The sequence below is a fragment of the Protopterus annectens genome, chromosome 7.part0 (assembly GCF_019279795.1).
Source record: "Protopterus annectens isolate FY-2018-M chromosome 7.part0, PAN1.0, whole genome shotgun sequence".
In the NCBI taxonomy this organism is placed as follows: Eukaryota; Metazoa; Chordata; order Ceratodontiformes; family Protopteridae; genus Protopterus; species Protopterus annectens.
The window spans coordinates 1,072,678,768-1,072,704,266 of record NC_056739.1 but is presented as its reverse complement, the minus strand read 5'-3'; the positions used below and the strand labels follow the sequence as shown (position 1 = coordinate 1,072,704,266).

The window sequence follows — 25,499 nt, the reverse complement described above, 5'->3', positions numbered from 1 at the left end:
GTGCTTGTAGCTCAGACACTCTTCTAGCCGAGGTGATGGCCAGAAGCAAGGCTGTTTTCCAAGAGAGGAATTTTAACTCTGCTGAAGCTGCAGGCTCGAAGGGGGTAGTGTGAGCTTTTCCAACACAAAGTTAAAATCCAAAGCAGGGGTAGGGGCTCTTCTGGGTGGCCTTAAGTTGTTAGCTCCTCTAAGGAACTGCTTGATGAGAGGGTGTGAAAAGAGAGGTGGCTCTGTGCTGTAATAAGCAGAGATGGCAGAGACATGGATTTTAATAGAAGAGAGGGATAGGCCCCTGTGAAGTAGTTCTGCTAGGTAATCCAGGATGAGAGGTAAGGAGGGCTGTGCTGGTTCAGCTCTTTTAGTCTGGATCCAGGAACAATACCTTTTCCATTTGTCAGCATAGGATTTTCTAGTGCTGGGTCATCTGGCTTCAAGTATAACGTCCAGGACTTGCTTACTTAGGTTGGCCACTGGAGGAGAGTTCATAGGTTGGTACTAGGCTATCAGCCCTAAGGCTTATGCAAGCCTAGCCATAACAATTCCCTGGATATTTCTTCCCAAAATATTTACTTCTCTGAGCCCCTGTCTAGCAGGGTGACTGACATTATCCCCGGGGTGAATTTCCTATCTCCCATCCAATCATCAAGGTTCCTTTTGAAGAGGGCCAATGAGGTGCTCTGCTTGACATGTATGGACACTCTATTCCAGAGTATGGGGAGTCTCTGGGTCAGGAACCTATCCCTCCAGCATGATTTGTTCATTGTGATAAGGTTTAGATCCCTGGAGCGTGTGGCTCTGAGGGATCGGGATTTCTTTAAGTGGAGCATGTCCAACAGCTCAGGGTTTGACATGGCCTTGTATGTTAAGCAGAGATCGCCTCTGAGTAGACAATATGCCACTGAGTATAGCTGGAGTTTTTTTAGACGGTCAGCATATGGCATCTGCTTTAGACCTGTGATTCTTTTAGTGAGGTATTCCTGTGGCCTTTCCAGCTGTTGCAGATGTCTTGTGAGGTACATACCAAACAGGGCATTATATTCTATAATGGGTCTAATGAGGGATGAGTACAGTGGGACAATGACCTCCTTTTTTCTGGATGAAAAGCCCTTAGTGATGAGGTGTGCCACATAAAAGGATTTCCTGACTGTTGTGGCGATGTGGTTATCGAAAGTGAGACCACTGTCCACCTGTGTTCCTAAGTCTCTCATCACACTTTCGATGTTTAGTGTCCTGCCACCTATGTGGTAACTCATGGGTACATGTGTTTTTTCCCAAAGGGGATAAGTATACATTTCTTGGCATTAAGCTTGAGTCCATGACTCTGGCACCAGGCATCTGTTTCTGTAAGGCCCTTTTGTAGAATATCCACATCATTTGGGGATTCAATAATGGCTCCCAGTTTGCAGTCATCTGCAAACTTTGTTAGCCAGAGTCCCTTAGTGTTGGCCTGTACTTCAGAGAAGTAGATGCCAAACAAGAGTGGTCCCAGGACTGAACCCTGAGGTACTCCACTTGTCTGGAGCTGGATTTGGAGTTGGCTACTTTTACAGTCTGGGTTCTGTCAGTAAGCCAGTTGGCAACCCATCAAGTGACAAAGGGATTAATGCCCAGCTTAGTAAGTTTATCTACGATTCCAAAGTGGGGGATGGTGTTGAAGGCCTTGCCTTACCCTCGCCCACGGCTCTGGGGACTGATTCGAAGAAGTCAGTCAGGTTGAGGAGACAAGATTGGCCCTTCACAAACCCAAACTGGGTGGGGTCCAGTGTTTGAAGGTTGCCAATGTCTTTATTTATAAGTTCCATGATGATGCGTTCCATGCCCTTGCAGATCAGGTTTGTCAGACTGATGGGGTGGTAGTTCCCGGGATCCAAGGCCGATCCCCCCTTATGGAGTGGGAAAACTGTAGCTGTGCGCCACTCAGTGGGTACGAAGCCTGAGGTGAGGCTATGATTAAACATGACACTTAGTGTTCAAGGAATAAGCCAGGCTGCCAGGTTCAGGTCTGCAATTGTGGCTGCAAGAACTCTCCCTTCTGCTGGGGCAGGAGAGTTGGAATCTGAGGGAGGTGCCATGGAGGCAACGGTGACAGACTGCGCAGTAGTGGGTACCAGTGTTGGCGTGGCCAGTCTGGGGCAATCAGGATTGCACTTGGTCTTTCCCCCCTTATTTTGAGTAGTACCCTTGTTTTGAGTAGTACCCTTGTAAGAAGAAGTAGAGTGGGAAATGCATAGATCGAGAGGTTTACCCATTGGAAGGATAGGGCAACCACTTTCCAGGCCTTGCTGTGAGGTTTCCTGGTGCAGAATTTGTTGAGCTGGTGGTTGTTGTGGGAGGCAAATAGGTCCACCTTCGGGGTACCCCATTTCTAGGTTACGAGGCTAAAGATGTTGTGGTTTAATTGCCACTCGTGTGGGTCTAGAAGATTTCTTCTTAAGTTGTCTGCCAGAGAGTTTTGGTTACCTGGCAGGAATTGTGCTAGCAGGTGAATGTGCATGGCTGAAGCCATGTGCCAAAGTGTCATGGCTAGCCTGCAGAGTGGGTAAGAATGGGTTCCTTCCTGCTTGTTGATGTACCAGATCACTGTGGTGTTTGTTTTGATTAGTCAGAGCATGCTGAACAGCTAGCATCTCTTTTTGGCTGATGTGCAGATGAATTTGCTTTTGCCTCCAGTGGCCCTGAATGCACTTGCCATCCAGGTGTGCACCCCAGGCATAGTCTGATGCATCTGTGGTTAGGGTCTGGGTGGCGTGGGGTTGTGAAAAGGGAAGTCCTTTGTTGTGGTTGCATGCTGCTGCCCACCAAAGAAAATCTTTCCTTAGACAAGGTATCATAGATATAATAGTTTCCAGGTCCTGAGAATGTTGACACCAAAGGCTTTTAAGTACCACTGAAGTTTCCTCATATGAAGTCTGGCATATGGAATTAGTAGAATGCAGGAGGCCATTAACCCTAGAGCTTGCAGGATTTTCCTTGAGGATAACTGGGTTCTGGTGGCCAGTTGAGAGAAGTAGCCTGTCAGATAGACTTGTTTTTCTGAAGTAAGAAATGCCATCTGAGATGCTGTGTCCAGGCTTGCTCCCAGGAATACAATTTTCTGACAGAGGACTAGTTTGGAATTCTTTTCATTTATAGTGTACCCCAGTGAGGTCAGTAGGTCCTTTACAAATGTCAGGTGCTCCAACAGTTTTTCCTGTCTGCCTGAAATCAAACAGTCATCCAAAAAGGGGTAAATTTGAATATTTCTTTGTCTGCAAAAAGCAATGGTCGGAGCCAGGCATTTTGTGAAAACTCTGGGAGCAGTGGATAAGCCAAAAGGAAGTGCAGAGAACTGATAATGCACAGATCCTGCCCTGAAACGTAGATATTTCCTGCAAGAGTCTCTGATTGGGATGTGCAGATAGGCCTCTTTTAGGTCTAGGGTGGCTAACCAGGTATCTTTGGATAGCATAGGAAGAAGCTGCTGGAGGGTTAGCATTTTGAATTTTGGTACCACCAGGAAGGTGTTTAGAATGGATACAGCTAGGATTGGGCGCCAGGTGCCCTCTTTTCTGGGTACCAGGAAAAGTCTGGAATAGAAACCTTGGCCTATCTGCTCTGCAGGAACAGGCTGAATTGCCCTCATGGAGAGCAGGGAATGAACTTGTTTTTTTGCCTCTGCCCACTGGTTTGGAGGAAGATCTGGGAACCCTTTTGGGGTTGGCAGCGTGTGGAAATAAAATATGTACCCTTGGGACACTATGTTGAGGACCCATCGATCGTTGGTGATGGAGGCCAGTTTTTTGCATGGGAGGCAAGTTTTCCTCCTAGGGGCACAAGTAGGTGGGCAGAGGTAATAGGTGGAGTTGAAAAGTCAGTTTGAATTCTTTCCATAAGGGGGGTGAGTTAGCACTCCCTGTTTTAGAAGTGGAGGTACTCCACTGATTAGATCGCTGCATTCCCTGGGACTGCTGTCTGTGTGCTCTGCTTCCCCTAGGTCTAGTCTGAGCCGGCCTACAGGGGTCAGGAAAGGAGCAGTGTTTTGAGGGGCAATGCCTACTGAATCTTGGAGGCTGGACTTGCAAAAAAGTCTTTAACTGTCTGCATAGATTTAGAGTTTCCTTCCATCTTTTTTAAAACCTCTTCTGCCAAACAGATTGTCTTTGTTCTGTGGTGCGTTCAATAACTTTGATTTGACATAGTCTGACAAGGTATGTTCCTTAAGCCAAACATACCTTCTAAGTACAGAACCTGTGACTGCTGCCCTGCTGATGCTTCTAGGGCATCAAACCCACATTGCAAGTTATGCTTAGCAACTTGGCTTGTAGAATGCATAAGCTCCTGTAATTCTTTATTTTCTGCAGTCTGGAAAGGTAGATAATTTTGGTCTAATAAGTCCCATAGTATGTTGCTGGTATTTCAGCATGTGGAACTGACAATTAAATGCTCTAATGGCAAGAGTTGCAGAGGTGTATACTTGTTTTATCTAATCTGTCTAAAGCTAGAGAATTCCTGTCTGAAGTGGTGGGATTATTAGCTGTGGTTGCTTTTATTCCTTTAGGTCCTTGGGAGATGACCTCTGTGTCAGCAGTAGGATTTTTGAAAATAAATCTGTGCGAGTCAGGGACTATACCTATCAGGTTTCCTGGGAGCAGGAGGTAGAGTATCAGGAGTTAAACTGGATTCCACGAAAACATCATCCAGAACAGGAGGAATAGCTAAGGATTTATTAGTTTAAGGGTGTGGGCACTTATGTAACCAGCTTATTGTACATTGTTTTTATTTTTTTATATTTTTTCCCCTAACAGATTTGTTTGTTTTTCAATTGAATTGTACAGGTTATGTCACATTAAAGGCAGGAAAAGTTTTAAAATGATTTATTGTGGTCATTTTTTTAAATCACAAAAACCTGGCATATTAACAGGGGTGTGTACACATTTTATATCCACTGTACACACTCCTTACTTACATGGACTAGATCTGACAGGGCTAAGCTACCTTTTTTTTTACCCTACACAAATTCGTCCACAGGACTTTACATTTCTAACACTTGTTATTAGCTGTATGTACCTAAGCATTTCATAAACTGACCTGGGCAAACTTTGCATAAAATGGATATTTATCAATCGTTATACTATGCATCCTCTGTGCAAGGCATTGTAGCAGGACATACAAGGGCCTAACTTAAATTGGCCAGGCCTACACAGCACCATATTTACAAACTGTGGCTGAAACCATCACTGCCTAGTAGTGCAGCTGTGCGCTACTAAGCAGCGCACGGAGTTTGAATCAGGAAACTCTTATTTAGTACACAAAGACACATAATTGTCTAAGTACTAATCAACCTGTTTATGAATCAGAGCAATGTTTTGTCAATGTGCCAGCATAAACCTGGTCTTTTGTTCTAGAGTTCTCTTTAAACAGTCATACAGTCTTACATTATTTTGCAATTTTGCAGCAATCTACTTCAATTTTACTCAGCTTAGGTCATACATGACCATACATGTACTTCTTTACTTACATGTAAGTAGTGTTCCTTTTTCAGCGGCAGCATAAATATCTGCTTTACAGCTGTCAAGCTTAAAATTCAATTGACAAGACTCCCGGAACTGAGTGGAAGCCTTGAAGAATTGCAAAGGTCATGAGCAAAGCATGTGTTACCATAAACTGTGATGGATTAAGCAGCAGAAAAAAAGAAGACTCACCAGAAGGCTGGTCAAGAATGTCCACCACTCCAGGGGCTAGAAATAAGGGTCCAAAACCAAAAGAAAGTCTATGAGTACTTACGAGCTCTGAAACCGGTGACACTTCACAGTTTATTCTAACACCCAAATCCACAATGCAAATGGCACTATGAAAACTAAGGCAGACATTAAGCATAGTTGGAGGCTGAGCCTGGACCCTGTGCTGCTTTCTCGCGTACTAGGCTACATCCATGATCTCCTCAGCTCACTCAAAGGGCAGCAGCCACTGACAGTGGAATATGTCCATCTGCATGACAGTAATGGCAATAATCTCTAAGCAATAGATAGGATGTTTTTCCAAATTATGCTGAATCCTGGGGATGGCAATTATGGAAATGCCCATTGCAGGAATTCTTCCAGGGAGTATGTGAATTGAGATAACAGAAGCCAGCTGTTCAAGGTAACAAAAAGAAATGCAGATCAGAATATACTCTAAAAAGAATTCTAGGCACTGAAGAAAGCCCAAATGTCAACACTTTGTAAAGGAAGTGATGCCCATCCACAGCAAACTAAAGGAATCTCCTGTACGGCTCCCAGATACTGAGCTGTCAGAAGATATCCATCATATCCAAATACACCATCCAAGCACCTATAACAGCAACTACACGAGTACTGGAAAAGTAACCATCTGAAACTGAATGCAAGAAAAGTGCTGACTGAAGATGCTGAGATCCAGAATGGGAAGGAATACATTTGTCATCTTGAAGATCAGAAAGATTTGACAGCAAAATCCATGACATTTTGCTAAAAACAAAAACAAAGGCAGCCTTAGCAGTCTTTCTGAATAGTAGAATCTACAGCTGTATTAACAGCTACAATGAGATGAAATGATCTCTCAACACATCTCTTGCTTAAGAAAGAATCGATAAGCTCCTGAATGTGGTGAAATGCAATCATGTGCAGAACCCCCGATTACCTGTGATGGTTCTCCTGGCAAGGATCAACTCAGAGAATCCCCTCAACAGCAGTTCCAAAAGAAGTGTGGTCTGCTGTGACAGAGATATCCTTTTGGACAACTTAGGTGGCATCAGAAGAGGCACAGACTGCGCAATATTTCAGAGTCTTCCTCTGATGGAGAGGAAGCCTCTTTTTTTTCTTATGGGGTTAGCTAGTCGTTGAAGAAATGGAAGGATGAAGGGTATAAAGATCCTCCTTGGAGGCGAGGTCCTGCTTCCTGTGCAAGTAAGTGACCGTGGGGGTCCTTGGCCACTTTTGTTAGAAAAATGTGAGCTCCAACGGCAGTTGTTGCTAAACGCTAGTGTGTGGCTTGGGTTAAATGAACACCTATTAGTTGTATTTTAAAATTAAAGACTGCATAAATAAGGATGTTGTGTTTAAATTTTATGTTTATATCCTTATTTGTTGTTACAAAGGTTTTAATATATACACATGGAATTAATAGAATGGAGCGAGTTTCTCATGGTTAGAAAAAATGTTTCTGAATTCCATAGACTGCAAGAAGATCGAATCAGTTATTATGCAAGTAAAAAAAATCTAGGCAGTACAATGGAAAGCTTAATGGTAAACTAGAACTCCAATAATTTGGCCACATAATGCAAGGACAGTATTCACCAGAGAAGACAATGACACTGAAAAATGTCTAAGGCAAAAGATGAAGGGGTGACAGAGTTAAACACAAATGCACAGCATTACTGAGATAACGAATGTAACACTGCAAAAGCTTAAAAGAAGCAAATTATAACAGACACGTTTGTTTGTTAAATTCCTTGAGGTCATGAAGGGCTAGATTTATGAATGTGACTAAACAACAGCTATACCACATTACCAATTATACACAGAAAGTTGAAATGGGCACAGTATGCCTACCAACTTTTACTGGAGTTCTGTAACTACACAATGAAAAATACCACCACGATCAGCAGATTAAAAAACACATTTTTCTACCTGTTGCGTATCCAATGCAACACTGTACTTTTGAAAGGTACAGCTATAACAGCAATGCAGCTGGTGAAAGTATTCAAAAATTTATTTAGCAGCTCAAGAAGGATCAAGATCATGCAGGAAGTGGCTGCCCAAGATATCATCCACACAACTGTCCACTTTACTGCTGATCTGTCATTCAGAGTATTATACCCTGATGCAAAAATGATGGTCGGTACCATGTAAAAACTTTAGCGTTTTGCGTGTATGGCTTGCTACCCCCCTCCAACAATAATAAACTTCACTGCACATGTCATGCTGTCTCAGCAGTGCCTCCATTGATCTAAGAATCCCTAACCAGTAATGTAAATCTCATTGAATACTACCAACAATTCAGAAAGCTGCTTAAGAAGTACCTATTTAAGGTATGAAATGCAAATGCTTCCTCCACAATAATGCATACTTATAGTGTTTTAAGCTACTACATTCCCCAAAGGAACAGCCACCACAAAACTGTGCTAACCACTCTTCCTTCTTCTCTACTCCTATTCCTTCTCTTCCTCCTGGTTACCCTTTCAGTGTTGCTAACACCTTCACTATAATATCAGCACTTGTTCACAGCCTACACCCTAAACAACTATCCACTTAATCCCAGTCTTTCTGTACCTTGTGAATGTTGTATATACTGAAAAATTCAAAAGTTGTTCATTCATATGACTGTCTAAATTTAAAAACCATTGTTATCATGAACAGGATGCCACTTAACATGCCTATTGCTAAACTGAAGCGTATGGTTACAGCTTGCTTAGTGCCAACATGGCATATGCTTATTATTAAACAGTTTTGTATGTATGGTACTGGTTACTCTCTCAGCATTCGTATGTAGAAAAAGTCCTTTGGAATCAGTGTTCTATCCCATTTAGTATCAATCAATAAATTAAATAAATAGATTTAATGTAAAACAGAATCCTCCACACCCTCCACAACAGCCAAATATTCACTTGACTAAAAAAACATAACATTCCATCTGTGTTATCTATTTTCATTCTTCCTCAAACCTGTGGCTTTGGACTCAGCCATTGCAATAGCTATTGGCAACCAAAAAAGCTCTCAAGCTCTTCCCTTGCCCATAAAGCACCTTTCCAGGTTACTTCAGTTCTTGTTTACTGCTAAATACATAAAGAAATATACAGATATATCTATATATATATATATATATATATATATATAGATATATATATATATATATATATATATATATATATATATATATGTATATCTATCTATATATCTACAGTGGATATAAAAAGTTTACATATCCCTGTTAAAATGCCAGGTTTTTGTGATATAAAAAAATGAGACCCCAATACATCATTTCAAAACTTTTCCCACCTTTGATGTGACCTATAACCTGTACAAATCAATCGAAAAACAAACAAATCTGTTAGGGGAAAAAATGTAAAAAAAACATACAATAAGATGGTTGCATAAGTGTGCACACCCTTAAACTAATACTTTGTTGAAGTACCTTCTGATTTAATTTGGTTGCTCCTTGTTTGTTTATGTACCAGACTACAGACATGTTGTCAGTTTGAACTGCAACTGTCCCTAAGGGGAATGCATCCTGGAAGGCCTGCAATGCACTGGTAGCACTGCTTTCATCTATAGGACATTGATATGTAAGCTGGCCTCTTCGGGAGACCAAGTGCCTTGGACTGCATTCCCCAGAAAATGCCCCCCCCCATCCTAGCTAGGAAACATCTGTGGTCACTGTGGCCATTGGCTGTGGAGGGTAAACAGATGGCCTTGTTGAATTTGATATGATAGAATCCACCATGATAGGTCTCTCTTGCAAATATTGGAGAGTCTTACCTGGGCTGACATTGGTTGGTGGAGAATGGGCCATTGTGATGCAAGAAGCCACTGCAAAATTGTCATATGAAACCTTGCCAGCAGAACAAGTGTTATTGCCGCCACCATAGACCCTAGAGCCTGAAGAACCAGACATGCAGAGACCTTTGTGTTGCTGATAGTTTCTACTCTCATAGGTGGAACAGAAACTATTGTTTTGTTCGTGCTTAGATTTACCCCTGAGAATTCTAAACACTGACTGGGTTCTAGAAATGATTTCTCATAATTTATAGTTATTTCCAGATTGGAACACATTTGGATAACATTGTCTCTTGTTTTTAATAGTAGAAGCCTGGACTGGGCAGATATGAGCCAGTTGTCCAAATATGGAAACACCTGTAATCCTTGCAGTCTCAAGTGAGCTGCTGCTACTGCCATTCACTTGGTGAACACTCGGGGGGGGGGGGGGGGCTATAGTGAGACCAAAGGGCAGAACCCTGAATTGAACTAGCTCCCAGCCAGAAGCGTAGGTGCCTTCTGGATTTTCTGTCCATCTTCATGTAGTAATATGCATCCTGAAAGTCTATATAGCACACCCAGTCATCTTTTTCCAAGAACGGAAGAATGGACTGAACCGTGACCATCCGGAACTTGCTGCATCAAATTGATTTGTTTAATTTGCCGAGATCCAAAATTGGTCTCCAGTCCACTGTCTTTTTTGGTACTAAAAAGAACCTTGAGTAATTTCCGGATTCTCTCTGGTCTGGGGGGACCTCTTGGATGACTCTTTTTTTCTAGCAGCCTTTGAACTTGAATAGCTGCCTGATCCCTCTGACTGGGTGGAACATCAGGGAATTTTTTGTTTTGGGGAGGAAGAAGGGAACAGTACCTCTGGAAATGACTTCTGCACCCATGTATCGGACTTTACTTCTAGTCAGGCTCTCTGATGCAGGGACAACAGATAGGGCCTACCAAAGAAAGTATCTCTGGACCTTTGATTTTGCAGGCCTTCTCTGCCGCAAGGGTGGCGTCTTCCATTTGAGTCCCCCCCCCCCCTGCCTCTAGCGAGACTATCTCCATGTGTGTTCTGAAAAAAATCCCCTGTGATTTTTTAAACCACATATTTCCACTATTTCTCTGATTCCCGGAGTAAGGCCTCTGAGGAGTGGAAAAATGTAAGCCCACAGCAGATATGGTCTTTCCATCTTTCTTACATCTTGACAAGTTATCTTTTATTTTTGGGCCAAACAAGGAGGTGCCGGCAAAGGGAGTGTTGATGAACAAGGACTTGAAAGGCTCCATGAAGTCACATAAGCACATCTAGGCATGTCTCCTTATAGATATGCCTGAACCAGCTGCTACTCTACTTGTTCCTGTGGCTACATGTGAAATGAACCTCATGGAAGAGTTAGATACAGAATGTAGAGTGGCCAGCTGAGAAGCAACTGAGGCTTGTACGTCTTCAGGCACAGCTCCTGAAAGGGTATTTGAAAGCCTGTTTATCAAATCCCTTTATAATCTCCTAAAATGTGAAAGATAATTCCAGGACCTTAGAGCGAAGGCTGCTAAAGAATAAGCAGGTTTCCCAAATCTATCCATTGCCCTGGACTCCTTGTTAGAAGGATAGATAGAAGAACTTTCCTCAGTTAGTTCTTTCTTGGTGGCTGCCATGACAACTATGGCATCTACCTGTACACCTTAGTCCAGAGTTGTTTGTCCTCTGGGGCTGTAATAACTTTATCTGGTATTCGTGGAACAGGTTCAATGATGCCTGGGGCATTCCATGCCCACCAAGAGATCAATTCAATGAGCTCATCGGTGGACAGAGTCACCCAGGAGGTTGATGGATGGGCTTCAAATGCCAACAGGTATACAGATTCCTCGAATGAAGGACTGTTGGACTTCCAGCCACCTCTCAGTTTCAGGATCTCTGATGTCTCCAATGGAGACATCATCAGGAGGTGACCAGATGATCCTTTGCTCTCATCAAAGTTTGTGTCATTAGTGATGGATTCTTCAGTGGAATCCAGGTGTTTCCTTTTACACATCCTCTTCTTCAGGACCTCCTCTGCGGGGTGTTCTGGGGAGGTATCAGAAGTGTGGGATGCCTGGGGTGTTGGTGCCCACTGTCCCAGTGGAAGATCCAAGTGAGAAGCTGTGTGCAGAGCTGTCAAAGATAAGGTTTGCAGATCCGTGGAGGTAGGTGCCATCTGCGCTACAGAGGCAGACATGGGCCTCAAAGGCTGACTGTTCCAGAGAAGAAAAAGACCCCGTGTCTGACAGGGAATGCCCCTGGGTTGCAGTTCCCTTCCGCTCAGAAGACAATCTTCCCAAGGTTGAAGCTGGAGCCGAGCTAGTCCAAGCCGAGGCTCCAAGCCGTACAGACGGCTCCAAAAACCTCAGGGACGAATCCATCACCTTGGAGCCAGCAAGGCTGCTATGGCTCCAAGAGGTCTCCAGCTCCGACTGAGCCAAAGAACTCAGAGCACACATTGCATCCGAGGAAAAGGAGAGCCTCTGATCCGATACAGATGACACCAGGCAGTTTAGATCTGATGGCTCTGGTACTTCAAAAGAAGCCAGAGAAGGAAGAAGTGGAGGGGTAGCTGATGCACAGAACTCCTGACCCGAAGGGGTAGAGCCAAATGAGTCCCTGACATAACCTGGACCCAGAGAATCTTCTTCACTAGTCTCTCCACGTCTTCTTCAGTGAGAAGAGCAAGTTGACATGGCTGATGGAGATTTTGGTCTCTCCAAGAAAGGAGATGGAACCTTGGAAGGGACCGGGTCAAAAGGGGGTGAATACGGAGTCCTAGGAATGTATGAGTCTTAGTAGTACTTGGCATAAGATCCACCAGAATCTGATCTGAAGAGTCCATCTTCCTGGGTTGAGATGGATCCCAAGTAATTGGATCCAAAGGTCTAAACTTTTTTTACTTTCGAATTCGATGTCTTGGCCATTTTTGTAGTCAGATCCAATGGAGAGGTCAGCACCAAGACAGGTCTTTTTCTTCCTTTGTCCAAACCTTTTGAAGATGAGAAAGAAGCAGGGCTCAACTACCCAGATTTGTTTTTAGATTTTGGTGCAGCTCCAGAATTGCCTCACCAAAGGAGGAAGGGAAAAGACCTTTCAAAATAAGTTTATTCTTGCACTCAATCAATGCTCTGTGGTTGAACACATGACAAATAGCACAATCCTCCTGCAGGTGAAGGTGGCCAAGGCAATAAACACACAGGGTATGCTCGTTACTAAAAGGGATCTTGTGACTGCATTTCTTAAAGCCATCCAGCTTATCTTTATCAGCCATTACAAACAGAAAAAAAGAGAACAAGAGATAGAAAATCAGTTTTTTTTACAAGGACTAGAGAATATGAACAATGGTAAAAAAAGATTTATACTGAAAAGTGTAGAAAAGAGGATTCTAGCAAGATGCAAAGCACTTTCGTACAGAGAAGAAAGGGAAGATGAAGCAAATTATTTGCAGAAGAGTTAGAAAAGGAAAATATAATATTGAAAATACACTTAATTGACAGAGAGCTATTGGAGAACCACATCTTTTGTAAAGCGGCAAACAAGATCTGAGGTAACTTGGAAGGGCGCATTATGAGTAAGGGAAGAGCCAGAGAGTTTTTCTGGTTGCCACGAGTGACTGCAACGGCAGAGTCAGATCCAAGGATTGGATTTGAACTCACAGATTTGAGGACAGAATGAAAATTAACATCATCAGATCAGCTATTATTCACACTGCTGTGAAATCAATGCCAAAACATATGAACATCCTCTCCTCAGGAGAAGCCACTAAATCTTGTCTCCCTCTGAGCAGACTCCTATCACACTTTAACCTCAAACTTGATGTCACAGGAAGCTCAGCTTCCTTTGTTTTCTTCTACTTACACAAGGCACAGCAAAGTGGAGAAGGCCACTGTTGATTTGGTATGAGAAATTCACACCATTTCATAGAAAGTCATATCATGAAAAACAATTAACAGTACAAAACTGGTATGCACCAAGTCCGACAAGCCAAAAAATCTTGACACACACAGGTGGTATACGCACAACTTCAGACATACATTAAGACTTAGATGCTAAGACAGGTGCATGTGTATTATTTATTTGCAGCTTGAGAGGCTTTATGTTATGTAAAAAAAAGTGATTATCCACATATTTAAGGTAATGTGGTTCTTATGTAAATATCTGAACTTTTTGTTTTCTGCTCAATCAGCATATTTTTTTGCACTCCACATTGTCAGTTTCCTCTTCTTATTTCTCATCTGTCTCTTGTGTTTGAAAATTCAATAAAAACTATACAAACAAAATCTAAAGAAATGATCATAGTGTTTACACCAAACAGCATATCAAGACATAAATGTTTGGATTACTCACAATCAAACGACATATGAACATTTTTTTTTTCGGTGAAGGGCAACTGCAATGAAGCCACCTACATTAAGACATTGCACCCCTGCAACCTATTAGGAGCTTTCATTCCACTAGTCCAACCTTTGGGTAGTGGGAGAAGAAAGATGAGTTTAGTCTGACTGAGATTTTTTTTCTTGTATTGTTTAGCTCTTGCTGCATTTAACCGCAAAGTGCAATTTGTGCTACACTGGTGTTTATGAGTACCACGTGCACATGCATCATGAATGTTGCATCATGTGTTATGCCCTCCTTGAATTTATACATATGTCTTGCTGGCAAGTACCACAGAAGACAGTTCTAAGTTTAGACATTCCCCCTCCACACACATATTTTTCCCACTGAGATGACTAAGCTAGCGACACCCACAAACTCCCAACAATCTCTTGAGTTGATTACTGCCAGCTCCAGTCTTGTAATTTTAACGTGAATAGCTGGAGCTGAATTCAGGGTACCATCTCTCTGCTCCATATAACTGGCTAATGACATATAAAGTTTTACTGGAGGTTGAAATAGACTACTTTCAGGCACTTCCTGGATGTAGACAAGCAGATAAAAGCTCAGAAGAAAGGCAGTCACTCTACTTACCTCTACTGCAAAGCTGCACACAAGCTAAATTCTTTCAGAACAGCTTAGCACTTTATAACAACATATTAAACCTAGATTTCCTAGTAGAACTATTCAAACTACTCTAATAAAGATAATATCAGAACACACAAACACCAGGCAGTGCACTAATTAAAAATAATAATAATAGTAATAAAATAATGATAAAAACATGGAATGAAAGCCAAGTCACAGTTAAATCAATGACAACAAAGAAAGAAACATACAGTAAATGGACAGAAGACTTACAAGGACTTCATGTTTTTTCAACTCTTTCTGCGTGACTGAAGCTTCTTTCGATCTCTGCAGCTCCATACTATCTCTGTGACCTTTAATAATGTACAGGTGTATTTTAGTTTGCAGTAAATGATATATATGTATCTACAATGAGCACAACAGATATAAAACTATTCACCACATAAGCTGACATTTCAAAGGGCCTTCTACAGTGGGTGAAAGATTTGGTTAAATCCATCTTATGCCCTCACATGTGAATCTTTTTAAAATCTAAATTTTATGCTGGAAGAGTCACGTTCCCTTTGCCTCTCAGATGACATTTCCAGGCAGGGACTAGGGCATGTATATACCTATGACCCACAGTTCTTGATCTTTTCATAAACTGGGTTCCACCTGCAAGAACACACACTAAATTATAGGGGTGTGGATTGTAAACATGTTGGCTGATGATAAAAAATTCCTGATGCATCACTGCAAAACAGACTGAATAACTATGCACAAATGAGAGAGAGAGAGAGAGAGAAGGAAAAAATCAATACATGTAAATAGCCTGTTAAAAGATTAGCTGACATTCCGTTTGCTCACAGGTAAGTGATCCTCCTTCAAGTAGCTCTCTGCTGTTAGGGTGGAACACTCATGAAGAATCTCAAACAGTAGCCTGAAAACAGCCCTTAAATATACAGAAAAGCAAGATAAGTGTTTAAGGGCACTGTTCACCAAAGCACTGCCACAGCCTTCCCAAAGATCCTCACACTCCTGGAGTGGAGGGTGAGACTATGTCAACTGGTGAAGGCAAGCATGATCAACTGGATACAGATCTGTCTGCTTTGGAGATATTACTCAAGCCCTACCCAACCAGAATGACCTTTTACTGCAAGGGTCAGTGGCCTTGTAACTTTTTTTTATTTTTACCAGAAACAGTAGATGAAATAGGAAGACCAGTTAATACAATATCCGTTTAGTCCGTGAGGCCTACTTTCTGCCAGGAGCAAATAAATGTTTTGACAACTTGTGCTTATGCAAACAAAAAATCTAAAGTGGCTGTGAATATCTAGGGGGCACAAAATGCATTCCAGCCTTATTCATGGATAACAGGATAAACACCTGGAGGCAAGTGAAATGGCTAAATGGAAGCTCAGACACCATATTAACAAGGAACTGCATAGGTGCACTCAAGCATGACAATCTTTGTGTCTCTGAAATCTGCCAAGCTGAAGTAGAGGTTACTTGGAATTCTGGGACATCAACTTCTGATCTGCAGAAAGAAAAGATTTTACGATGCAGCTGTGATAATGTCACACAAAAGACAGGGATTACAGATGTATTGTCCGAGTGTCCCATCTTCTAATTCTTCTTGAGAGGCTGAAATATAAACTAAAATGTTGGAATAATTGACACTTGCATGAATGAAATTAATTTTAGAAGAAGAAAACCCACAAAATTATAGATTGTGAAGATAGGGATACCATATAGGTAAAATGAAGAAACTCTCCCAAATGATCTTATACAGGTAGTCCATATGAAGGGCTTCCTGACTATTACCAGATCCTTTCTAAAATACTTTCTGGATAGTCAAGAAGCTTAAACACGCAATAATACAGCAGCTGGGTAGTCATTCTACATAACAGCCTAAGCTCCCATGCTATCAATACAGCTAGCTTTGGAGCTTTTGATTTCACTCCTGAGTTCTTCGTAAACATTTCTGAAATCATTACTAGAATGGTGATATTTGCGTTAATTCCTTAGTTAAGGGAAAAAAAAACATGGGTCTAACACAACAACATGAATGAAGACAGAATGATGGCTCTACAGTTACAAACAGTTAAAAAATAAATTGTTCAACACATTTGCAAAGGTGGACAACAAAACCTATTGACCTTGAAAGGACTTTGTCCTGCCACTAAGCTGCAATCCAAGATGTGACACCTTTTTCATCAGGAGGAAGGCCTGGTATACAGCAACATACTGTCCTATCATTAACAAAAAAAAAAAAAAAAGATGCACTACACTGGAAGCAAGAATAACTTCTAGCAAATGGAAGATAAAGTCTATGACTGCAGTCATGGAAGAACCCAGAAAAAAAGCAGTTAACTATTGTGTTTTCCCCAGGTTGACAGCGAAATGGATCCAACAGGTATGTGCTTTACCCCTGTTAACAAATTCAAAATAAAATAATCTAGGATCAACTCCTACAATGACCATTTGCAGCCAATGATACAGAAAGAGGAAAGTACAGTTTTTGTCACACTTACCATAAATGTAGATGTTTCAGTAGATCAATGTTGCAGTACTAATCCATGGGTCTTCCTGCCATGCAGAAGCCTGCTACTGGCACAATTTCCAAAGCCATAGTATCACTGCAAACAGATGAACGCTCAATGACTCATGTCCAGATGTCAGGGTCTAAGAAGGGCATCTGTCGGTGCCATCTTCAGGTCTTTCTAAGTTGAGAAATGCCATTTGATACCTGAGGACTGCACGACCTCCCCAGCTGTCTTGTTTTGGTTGAGAATGTAAAGGAATAAGACATTAAGCACAGTTGGGATGAGCCAAAGGAATTATATATAGAAAGAGCAACAGGGATGGCCCCTACATAGCTGAGGGGTAGTAGAGTGGAAATACGTACTGCAACATTGATCTACTCAAACATAGTTAGTGTTACAGTACTAATCCTTGGGAAGATTACCAAAGCTACTCTGAGGGTGTAGGTTTAGGAAATAATATTTTGTAGGGTGGCAGAGGTGAACCCTGCATTGCCCTTGGAGACGCGTCCTAAGTTATAGTGTTTAATAAAGGTGCGAACAGAATTCCAAGTGGCTGCCTCTAGAATGGTTTGAGTAGGAACTCCTTTAAGGAAAGCCAAAGTAGTTGCCCCATGCCTGGTGGAATTCGCTGTAATGTGACCAGATAGATATGTTTTCCATGGTGCATGTAAAATAACCTGATTTAGTTTGCAGTCCATTTAGAGAAGATTTGTTTTGAGATAGGGTTGTCCTGTATTTTCTCAGTGAAAAATACCAACAACTGGTCTGCCCTGTCCATACTTTTTGTTCTGTCCAGGTAGCACCTGATTTGTCTGTGGACATCCAGTGAGTGGAGTATTATTTCTGTTTTGTTCTGCGTGTTTGGAAAGAAGACTGGCAGATGGATAGACTGATTAAGGATGAGTTCTGAATCTACCTTTGGTATGAATGATGGGTTTTGTTCTGTCCCTGTGGAAAACCATGAAAAGCTGTATGCACATGACAGCTTGCAGTTCAGAGATTCTTCTAGCTGAAGTGATGGCTTTAAGAAAGGTGGTCTTCCAGGTGAGCAACTTCAGAGATGCAGTAGCAGCTTGTTCAAAGGGTAGCAGGGTTAGTTTTTCCAACACATAGTTTAAATCCCATGCTGGAGTAGGGTCCCCTCTGGAAAGACGTAAGTGAATCACCCCATTTAGAAACAGTTTTGTGTGGGGGTGAGAGAAGAGTGGTGGAAGCAAGCTGAGACAGCAGAAGCATGAACCTTTACACTGAAATAAGACAGGTCCTTTCAAACAGGTGTGAAAGGTAAAGTAGTACTGAACCAATGTCTGCTTGAGCTGGGAAAAGTATGTCAGCTGTGACACCTGGTGGAAAATCTCAATTTTGCCATAGAAGGCTTTCTGGTGTTAGGCTTTCTTGCCTCCTTTAAAACAGATAGCACCTCTTTTGGGTAAGGCACCAAGGTGAGTGTCATGACCCAATCCTCCATGCAGCTAGATTGAGAGATGGCAGGTTGGGGTGGAAGCCTGATCCCCTGATTTTGCTTTGCTGATTGGGAGGGTCTATATTAAATTGTCGCCCGCTTAGGTTGTTGAACGCCTAAACGTTAACAACTTAAAATCGAGAACGGCACTATCCATACAGGGAAACATTTGGCCATTACGGGAATTTCCCAGTGTACAACATAGAACGACCTTGGAGTTAGTATATTTAGTTGGGGGGGGGGTGTGGGGGTAAAGCCCCCCACTTGATTTCTGTTTACATTTTTTTTTTTTTACTTTGGCCAATGGCTTTCTTTCCCTGTATGGAAAGTGCCATTTGCAATTTTAAGTTGTCAATGTTTAGGCATTCGAAAACCTAAGCGGTTGACAACGTAATTTAGACCTGATTGTGAACATGCAAAACCTCCCCTCCTGAGGGTGACTATGACCCTTGGAATCAAGAGTAAGAGGGAAAAGCATACAGGAATCTGAGTCCAAGTGAAGGAGAAGACATCTATTTTCCAAGCTCCCTCTTACTGTGTTCTGGAGTAGAATCTCAGAAGCTGTTTGTTGTGAAGAGAAGCAAAACGATCTATAGAAGGGATCACCATAGAATGGCAAGATCCAGGAAGACTTCCCTTTTCAATATCCATTCATTTGGTTCTAGTAGGTCCCTGCTCAAAGACTGCTGTAGCTTGTAATGTATAATGCTATGAGGGTAATTGCCAAGTCCTGGGCTAACATTCAGACCTTTCTGGTAAGGCTGCATGGTGGATAAGGTAAGGTCCATCCTTGTTTGTTTATGTACTACATGACTGTGGTATTGTCTGTCCAATTTGCAGAGTTCCTGGACTTAAACCCCACCAAAGGCAGAGGTGTTTCCATATTCATTAAGGATATCCACACCTCCAGGCTAGTTGCTCAGCATAATTCATCTGAGGTTATCCAACTGGAACTAACTCTGGGCAAAACTGCAATCCAAATTGTAGCTTGCTACAGATCTCCCACCATGCCCCAGGATTCCCACTCCTCTTTTTTTGATATACTGGAAAATATTAGGGTTCAACCAAACACCCCAATAATGGGCGATTTCAACTACCCCACCATTAACTGGGAAAACTACTCATGTACCAACTCCTTCACTCAACTCTTTCTGGAATTCATAAATTCCCGTGCCCTGGATCAACTTATCCACGCCCCCACCAGGGGCAACAATATCCTACACCTAGTCATTACCAACATGAGTGACCGGTGTTCCACACCTGAAGTCAACTCCTCATTGGTCCGATCCGACCATAAGCTAATCACCCTATATATCCACATCCCGCCCCCACCCCCCATTAAGGAAACCACGGTAAAACATATCTCCAAAGCCAGCTTCATGCTTCTTAAGACAGAAGTGGTAAACATCATGACACCCATGCTGATGGCAATACAGTTACGACTGCTGAATCCTACACAAATACATTCTATAAACACTTACACTAGTGCATGGATCGTGATATCTCAAACAGAACCAAGACGGTATCCTCCAAAAAAAAGAAAGCCAATCTGGTGGTACTCTGTCATAAACAAACTGTACAACAGAAGGAAGAAACTGTTGCAAAGGAGAGCAAAATCCCATGAGTGGAGCAGCTCCCTGGTCAGCCTCAGTAAGAAGCTGAGATCCCTTATAAGATCCTCCAAAGCTAGCTATGAAAACAAAATCGCCACTGATTCTAAGGACAACCACAAAACATTCTATAGCTATGTCAAGAATCTCAATGGCAACACCCAGATCTGTGCTAAGTTACAGCACAACAGCATGAAAATTACAGAACCAACTGATATTGCCAACAACCTGGCAGACAGGTTCAGTGCTGACTTTACCCCCCCTCTCACCCCCTAAAAGGGCCCATATCTATACAGGAAGAATGCTGAGTCCCTGTAATCACAACTACGCAGGTAAAAGCTGCACTCTCAAAAGCCAAAAACACAGCATCCATGGGACTGGACAATAACCCAGGCTGCATTTTACATGAACTTCAGAATGAACTGGCTCCCCGTCTAAGCACCATGTTCAATCATAGTCGCACATCAGGCTTTGTGCCCACTGAATGGCGCAAAGCAACAGTTATCCCACTCCACAAAGGGGTGCCACCACTGATCCCGGGAACTATCGCCCTATTAGCCTGACAAGCCTGGTCTGCAAGGCCATGGAAAGTATCATCAAGGAACTCATAAACAAAGACATTGGTAACCTCCAAACTCTGGACCCCACCCAGTTTGGGTTTGTGAAAGGCAGATCATGCCTCCTGAACCTGATCGACTTCATTGAGGCAGTCACCAAAGCCATAGACAAGGGTAAGGTGGTTCACACAGCCTAGCTTGACCTTGCCAAGGCTTTTGACACCATCCCTCATTCTGGAATAATAGCTAAACTCACTAAACTAGGTATAAATCCCTATGTCACAAGATGGGTTGCCAACTGGCTCACTGACAGAACCCACACTGTAAAAGTTGCAGACTGCAAATCTGACTTCAAACCAGTGACAAGTAGAGTACCACATGGTTCAGTCCTGGGACCTCTCCTGTTTGGTATCTACTTCTCTGAAGTACAGGATAACACAGAAGGCCTCTGGCTAACGGAGTTCGCAGATAACTGCAAACTAAGCGCCACAGTTGAGTCCTCAAATGATGTGGACATCCTACAGAAGGGCCTCACTGAGACAGATACCTGGTGTCAGAGCCATGGCCTCAAGCTCAATGCCAAAAAGTGCATTGTCATCCCCTTTGGTAAAAACTCTGTACCCATGAACTATCACATAGGCAGCAGTCTACTTAACACCGAATGTGTGATAAGAGACCTTGGGACCCAGTGGACAGTAGTCTCTCCTTTGATAATCACATTGCCACAGTAGTCAGGAAGTCCTTCTACATGGCACACCTCATCACAAAAGGGTTCTCATCCAGGAAAAAAGAAGTCATTGTTCCCCTCTACTCGACACTCATTAGACCCACTATAGAGTACAACGCCCCTTTTGGAATGTACCTCACAAGACATCTGCAGCAGCTGGAAAGGCCACAGAAGTACCTCACAAAGAGGATTACTGACCTCAAACAGATGCCCTACACTGACCGTCTCAAAAAACTCCATCTTTACTCCATAGCATATCGCCTACTCTGAGGTGATCTCTGCCTAACATATAAAGCTATGTCAAACCCAGAGCTGTTGGACATGCTACACCTAATGAAATCCCAATCCCTCTGAGCTACATGCTCTAGGGACCTAAACCTTGTCACCACAACAAACAGGACATGCTGGAGGGATAGATTCCTGTCCCAGAGACTTCCCACACTTTGGAACAAGCTACCCATCTATGTCAAGCAAAGTTCCTCATTAGCACTCCAAGAAAAATCTTGATGAGTGGATGGGAAATTGGAAATACACCCCAGGGATCACTTCTGTGGCTCTGCTAGACAGTGTTACAGGAAAATAACTTTCTTGGGCGGTGTAAGCCAGGGAACCTTGTTGGCCCTTGGGCTGACAGCCTCGTACCTACCTATGAACCTAAAAGCTGTTGGAAAGCTTTTATGGCTAGAAAGACTGCTAGCATTTCATTTACATTGCTAAGCAATTTCCTCTGCTGTGGAGACCAAATGCACCTGCACCCACAGTGGGCCTAAGCTGGCTCCCCAGGCTACATCTGAGTTGTCTGTAGTGATGGTTTTGTCTGCCTGAAGTAGTGTAAGAGTTGCTTCTGGGTTCTCTCATATGGTGTCCTTCCACCAAAGAAGTTCCTTCTTGAGGCATGGAAGCGAGGGTAGAAGGGTTTATAGAGGCTAGGAGTAATGCTCCTAAACATTTTTCAGAAAAAAAGCATGTGAACTTTTTATTTGGAAATTTCTTGTTTTAACTTTAATATTTGATTGATTGCATCTGCTTTTGGTGATTGCTTAATAGATTAATTAATTTGCTGTGATATAAAATGTGAAACTTTTTAACACACAAAGGACTCTATAAAGGCTCTTTTAGCCGAAGCGCTAGGAGATATTTGTGTTGCTGTTCATATTATTTTATTGTCAAGATTGGTTTGCTGCTATTTTCTTCATGAATATTGTTGGAATGAGTTTTTCTGCTGCTATTTAGCATCTGCTGATTTGCACAAATTGCCATTTGGCTGCTATTAGTTTAATAACAACGAATTACAAATAAAACGGATATTACATCCAGTATTTAGGAGTGTGGAGTTCTCTGGTTCCAGTGGTTCATTTTTTGGTTTTCTTTAAAGTGATTCATAATAATTTTCCATGACCAGCGACTCCTTCATTTCCTTATCCCGCATTTTCCAAGAAGTGGGGATGGATCTGCCACAACGTGAAGGTGAAAACAATCTGTTACAAGGGACTAAAACAATAGCAAATTGTGATGAGGACAATATAAATGCCGCTGTAAGTAACCCACTTGATATACAATCCGGTATTCTTAATAAATGGGATAAACATAGAACGAGCATAACTACACATTTGTTTGCCGCGGTAGGGAAATGGACAGAATTGTCAACCTTGCCAGCCGTCCAAGAACTTTCTAACCAAATAGAAAAATTTGTATATAAAGAGACAGCAGTGTTTTATAATATACATAGCTTACAAACATACCAAGAACTTAAAATTACACCCAGAGGACTCCGGGCTATTAAAAGTCTTTTTACTCCTTTCAAACTCACAGACGAGCAGAATCGCTTATTCCATGACCAGTGGATAGCAGCAGCTCATCGTTGCAGCAGTGAGCAGGTTGCGATTTTAATAGAAAGGGATATACTGAAAATAAATCTTTTAAAAGAAGAGACTAAAAAGCTATGTATAATAGTTAAACAAACATCCAACACTGCTAGAGTCTTTTCTGGGCAACATTAATGAGGGGCTTGCATCCTATGAAAAAGGATTGTTGAATCGCAAAAAAACTAAATTGCAAAGAGACTTATGTGACTATGATAGAAAGAAGACTTTTTTGTTGTCTACCAATCAGCAGTCTTCACGTAACCACGTAAAATTTCAGAGAGACCAGGAAGTGAATGACAACAATTCAGCTACTACACGTTGGGAGGGAGTGCGGCGTCCTCAATGGACAAAGGCTTGGAAGAGGAGCATTTTCCACAATTTCCAGCTCCGAAAGAAGGGGATTCCTTTCGGAAAACATTCAGAGAACCTACAGGGTCTAAAAACACAACTAAGAAAAGAACTTAGTTCGGATATGGGGAAAATAGAGAACAGAATTGTGGACCATACAACAAACGCAGTAAATGGACACATTAGTAAGGTACAGATAATAAAGAACGACTCCTATGTAGTAAATTTATTGGGGTACATGTTGAATGATATCGAAGTATCTGTACTACATAGGGGTTTGAAATTCATACCAACAGTCAGGCCTAGATTATACGAGTTAAAAAGTGATGTTTTTAAATTAGTACGGAAGATTCATGTTAGAGAGTACTTTTTTAGCTTAGAAAATGTTGATAATAATATACTGAATGAGACTATGGATTCATTAACTGATTGTAGTTTTTATTCTTGTGAATCTGAAATGGAGAGCAATGCATACAGTAAATTTGACACAAGTAAAATTAAAGTGAAAAGTAAGTTCATGCTGTCATGCAAAAATGAAAGTATTTCACGTTTTCAAACAACAGTAAATTTAACACTAGATAAGGAAATATATGACTTTAATAAAGAAAAGAAAATGTATAATTTAACCAAGCAAGAATAGTTAACACTGAAGTAAATAAGTGAAAATAGCCACTTGGTTTTTAAACCTTCGGATAAAGGGGGCAAATTAGTAATCATGAAAAATGAGGATTACTATACAATGTGTATGGAACATCTGGGAAATAAGGAAGTTTATCGTGCAGTTAATGAGAAATATTTTCAGGCTATTATTGAGTATGAACAATTATTAAATAAGGGAGTGCGCCTGAATAATTTTTCAAAGACAGATGTTACTGATAAATTTTCTAGTAAAGAAAGTACAATAGCTAGATTTTACTGTGCCCTAAGATACATAAAAATATGACACATCCCCCAGTGTCAGCCAGTGGCTATCTTACACATAATTTGGGTTGTTTCCTGCATGAATGTTTAATGAAAACAGTTGTTAAATTGCCCTCTTACATTGAAGATTCATTTGACTTATTAAAGAAACTGGAAAATGTATGCTGGGAACCAAACATGTATTTTCTTGGATTAGATGTTACAAGTTTATATACTAGCATACAACATAATCTAGGTATTGAGGCATTAAGTTATTTCATGGGGGGTAATCAAAAAACACAATATATAAAATAATTGGTATATTTCTGCTTGGTAAACAATATTTTTAAATTTGATGGTATATTGTACCAACAGTTACAAGGTACAGCTATGGGGGCGGTATTCGCCCCAATGTATGCAAACTTGTTTATGGGGCTGGTAGAATATAATCATATATACAGAAGTGAATTTTATACAGATTGTGTTATAGAATACTTTAGATTCATAGATGACCTCATATTTATTTGCAAGGGGGGAAGAAATGAAGTGGATACATTTTTGAAATGTATGAACAATAACAGATTTCAAATCAAATATGATGGATTACAGGTAGGCACAAGGGTAAATTATTTGGACTTGACCTTGGAAGTGCTTAGTGATGGAAAAATAAAAACTCAAATTTATAGAAAGTTTCAACAGCCTAGTCATATATTCCATGCATCAAGCTGTCACCCTACACACACATTAACAGCTTTGCCACATTGTGAAATTCTGAGGATCAAGAGACTATGCAGTGATGTGCAAGATGTTAAAAGAGAAACTTCTAAAGTAGTGAATATATTTATAGATAAAGGCTATACAGAAAAAAATAGTGAGGGATAGTTACAATAGAATATTTGGACATAAGGAAACAGATCCCAGAAATAAAAAAAATTGATAACAGATGCATAGAGGTATATAAGGGATGGGATCTGAAACAAAAAGCTGCAAATACTGTTAGAAGATTTTTGGAATGTTACAAGCACAGAAGTTTCTTCACTTTCAGACATTCAAC

At 41.4% G+C, this 25,499-nt stretch overlaps 1 protein-coding gene across 1 annotated transcript in view; it reads right to left on the bottom strand.

Moving 5' to 3' along the window:
* Window positions 1-25,499, bottom strand: part of TRPM7 (transient receptor potential cation channel subfamily M member 7) — a 1,848,525-nt gene that overhangs the window by 447,524 nt on the left and 1,375,502 nt on the right. The window contains exon 25 of the mRNA XM_044076371.1: window positions 14,725-14,804. Coding sequence (XP_043932306.1) covers window positions 14,725-14,804 — 80 coding nt within the window. The remainder of the gene's footprint in view (window positions 1-14,724; window positions 14,805-25,499) is intronic.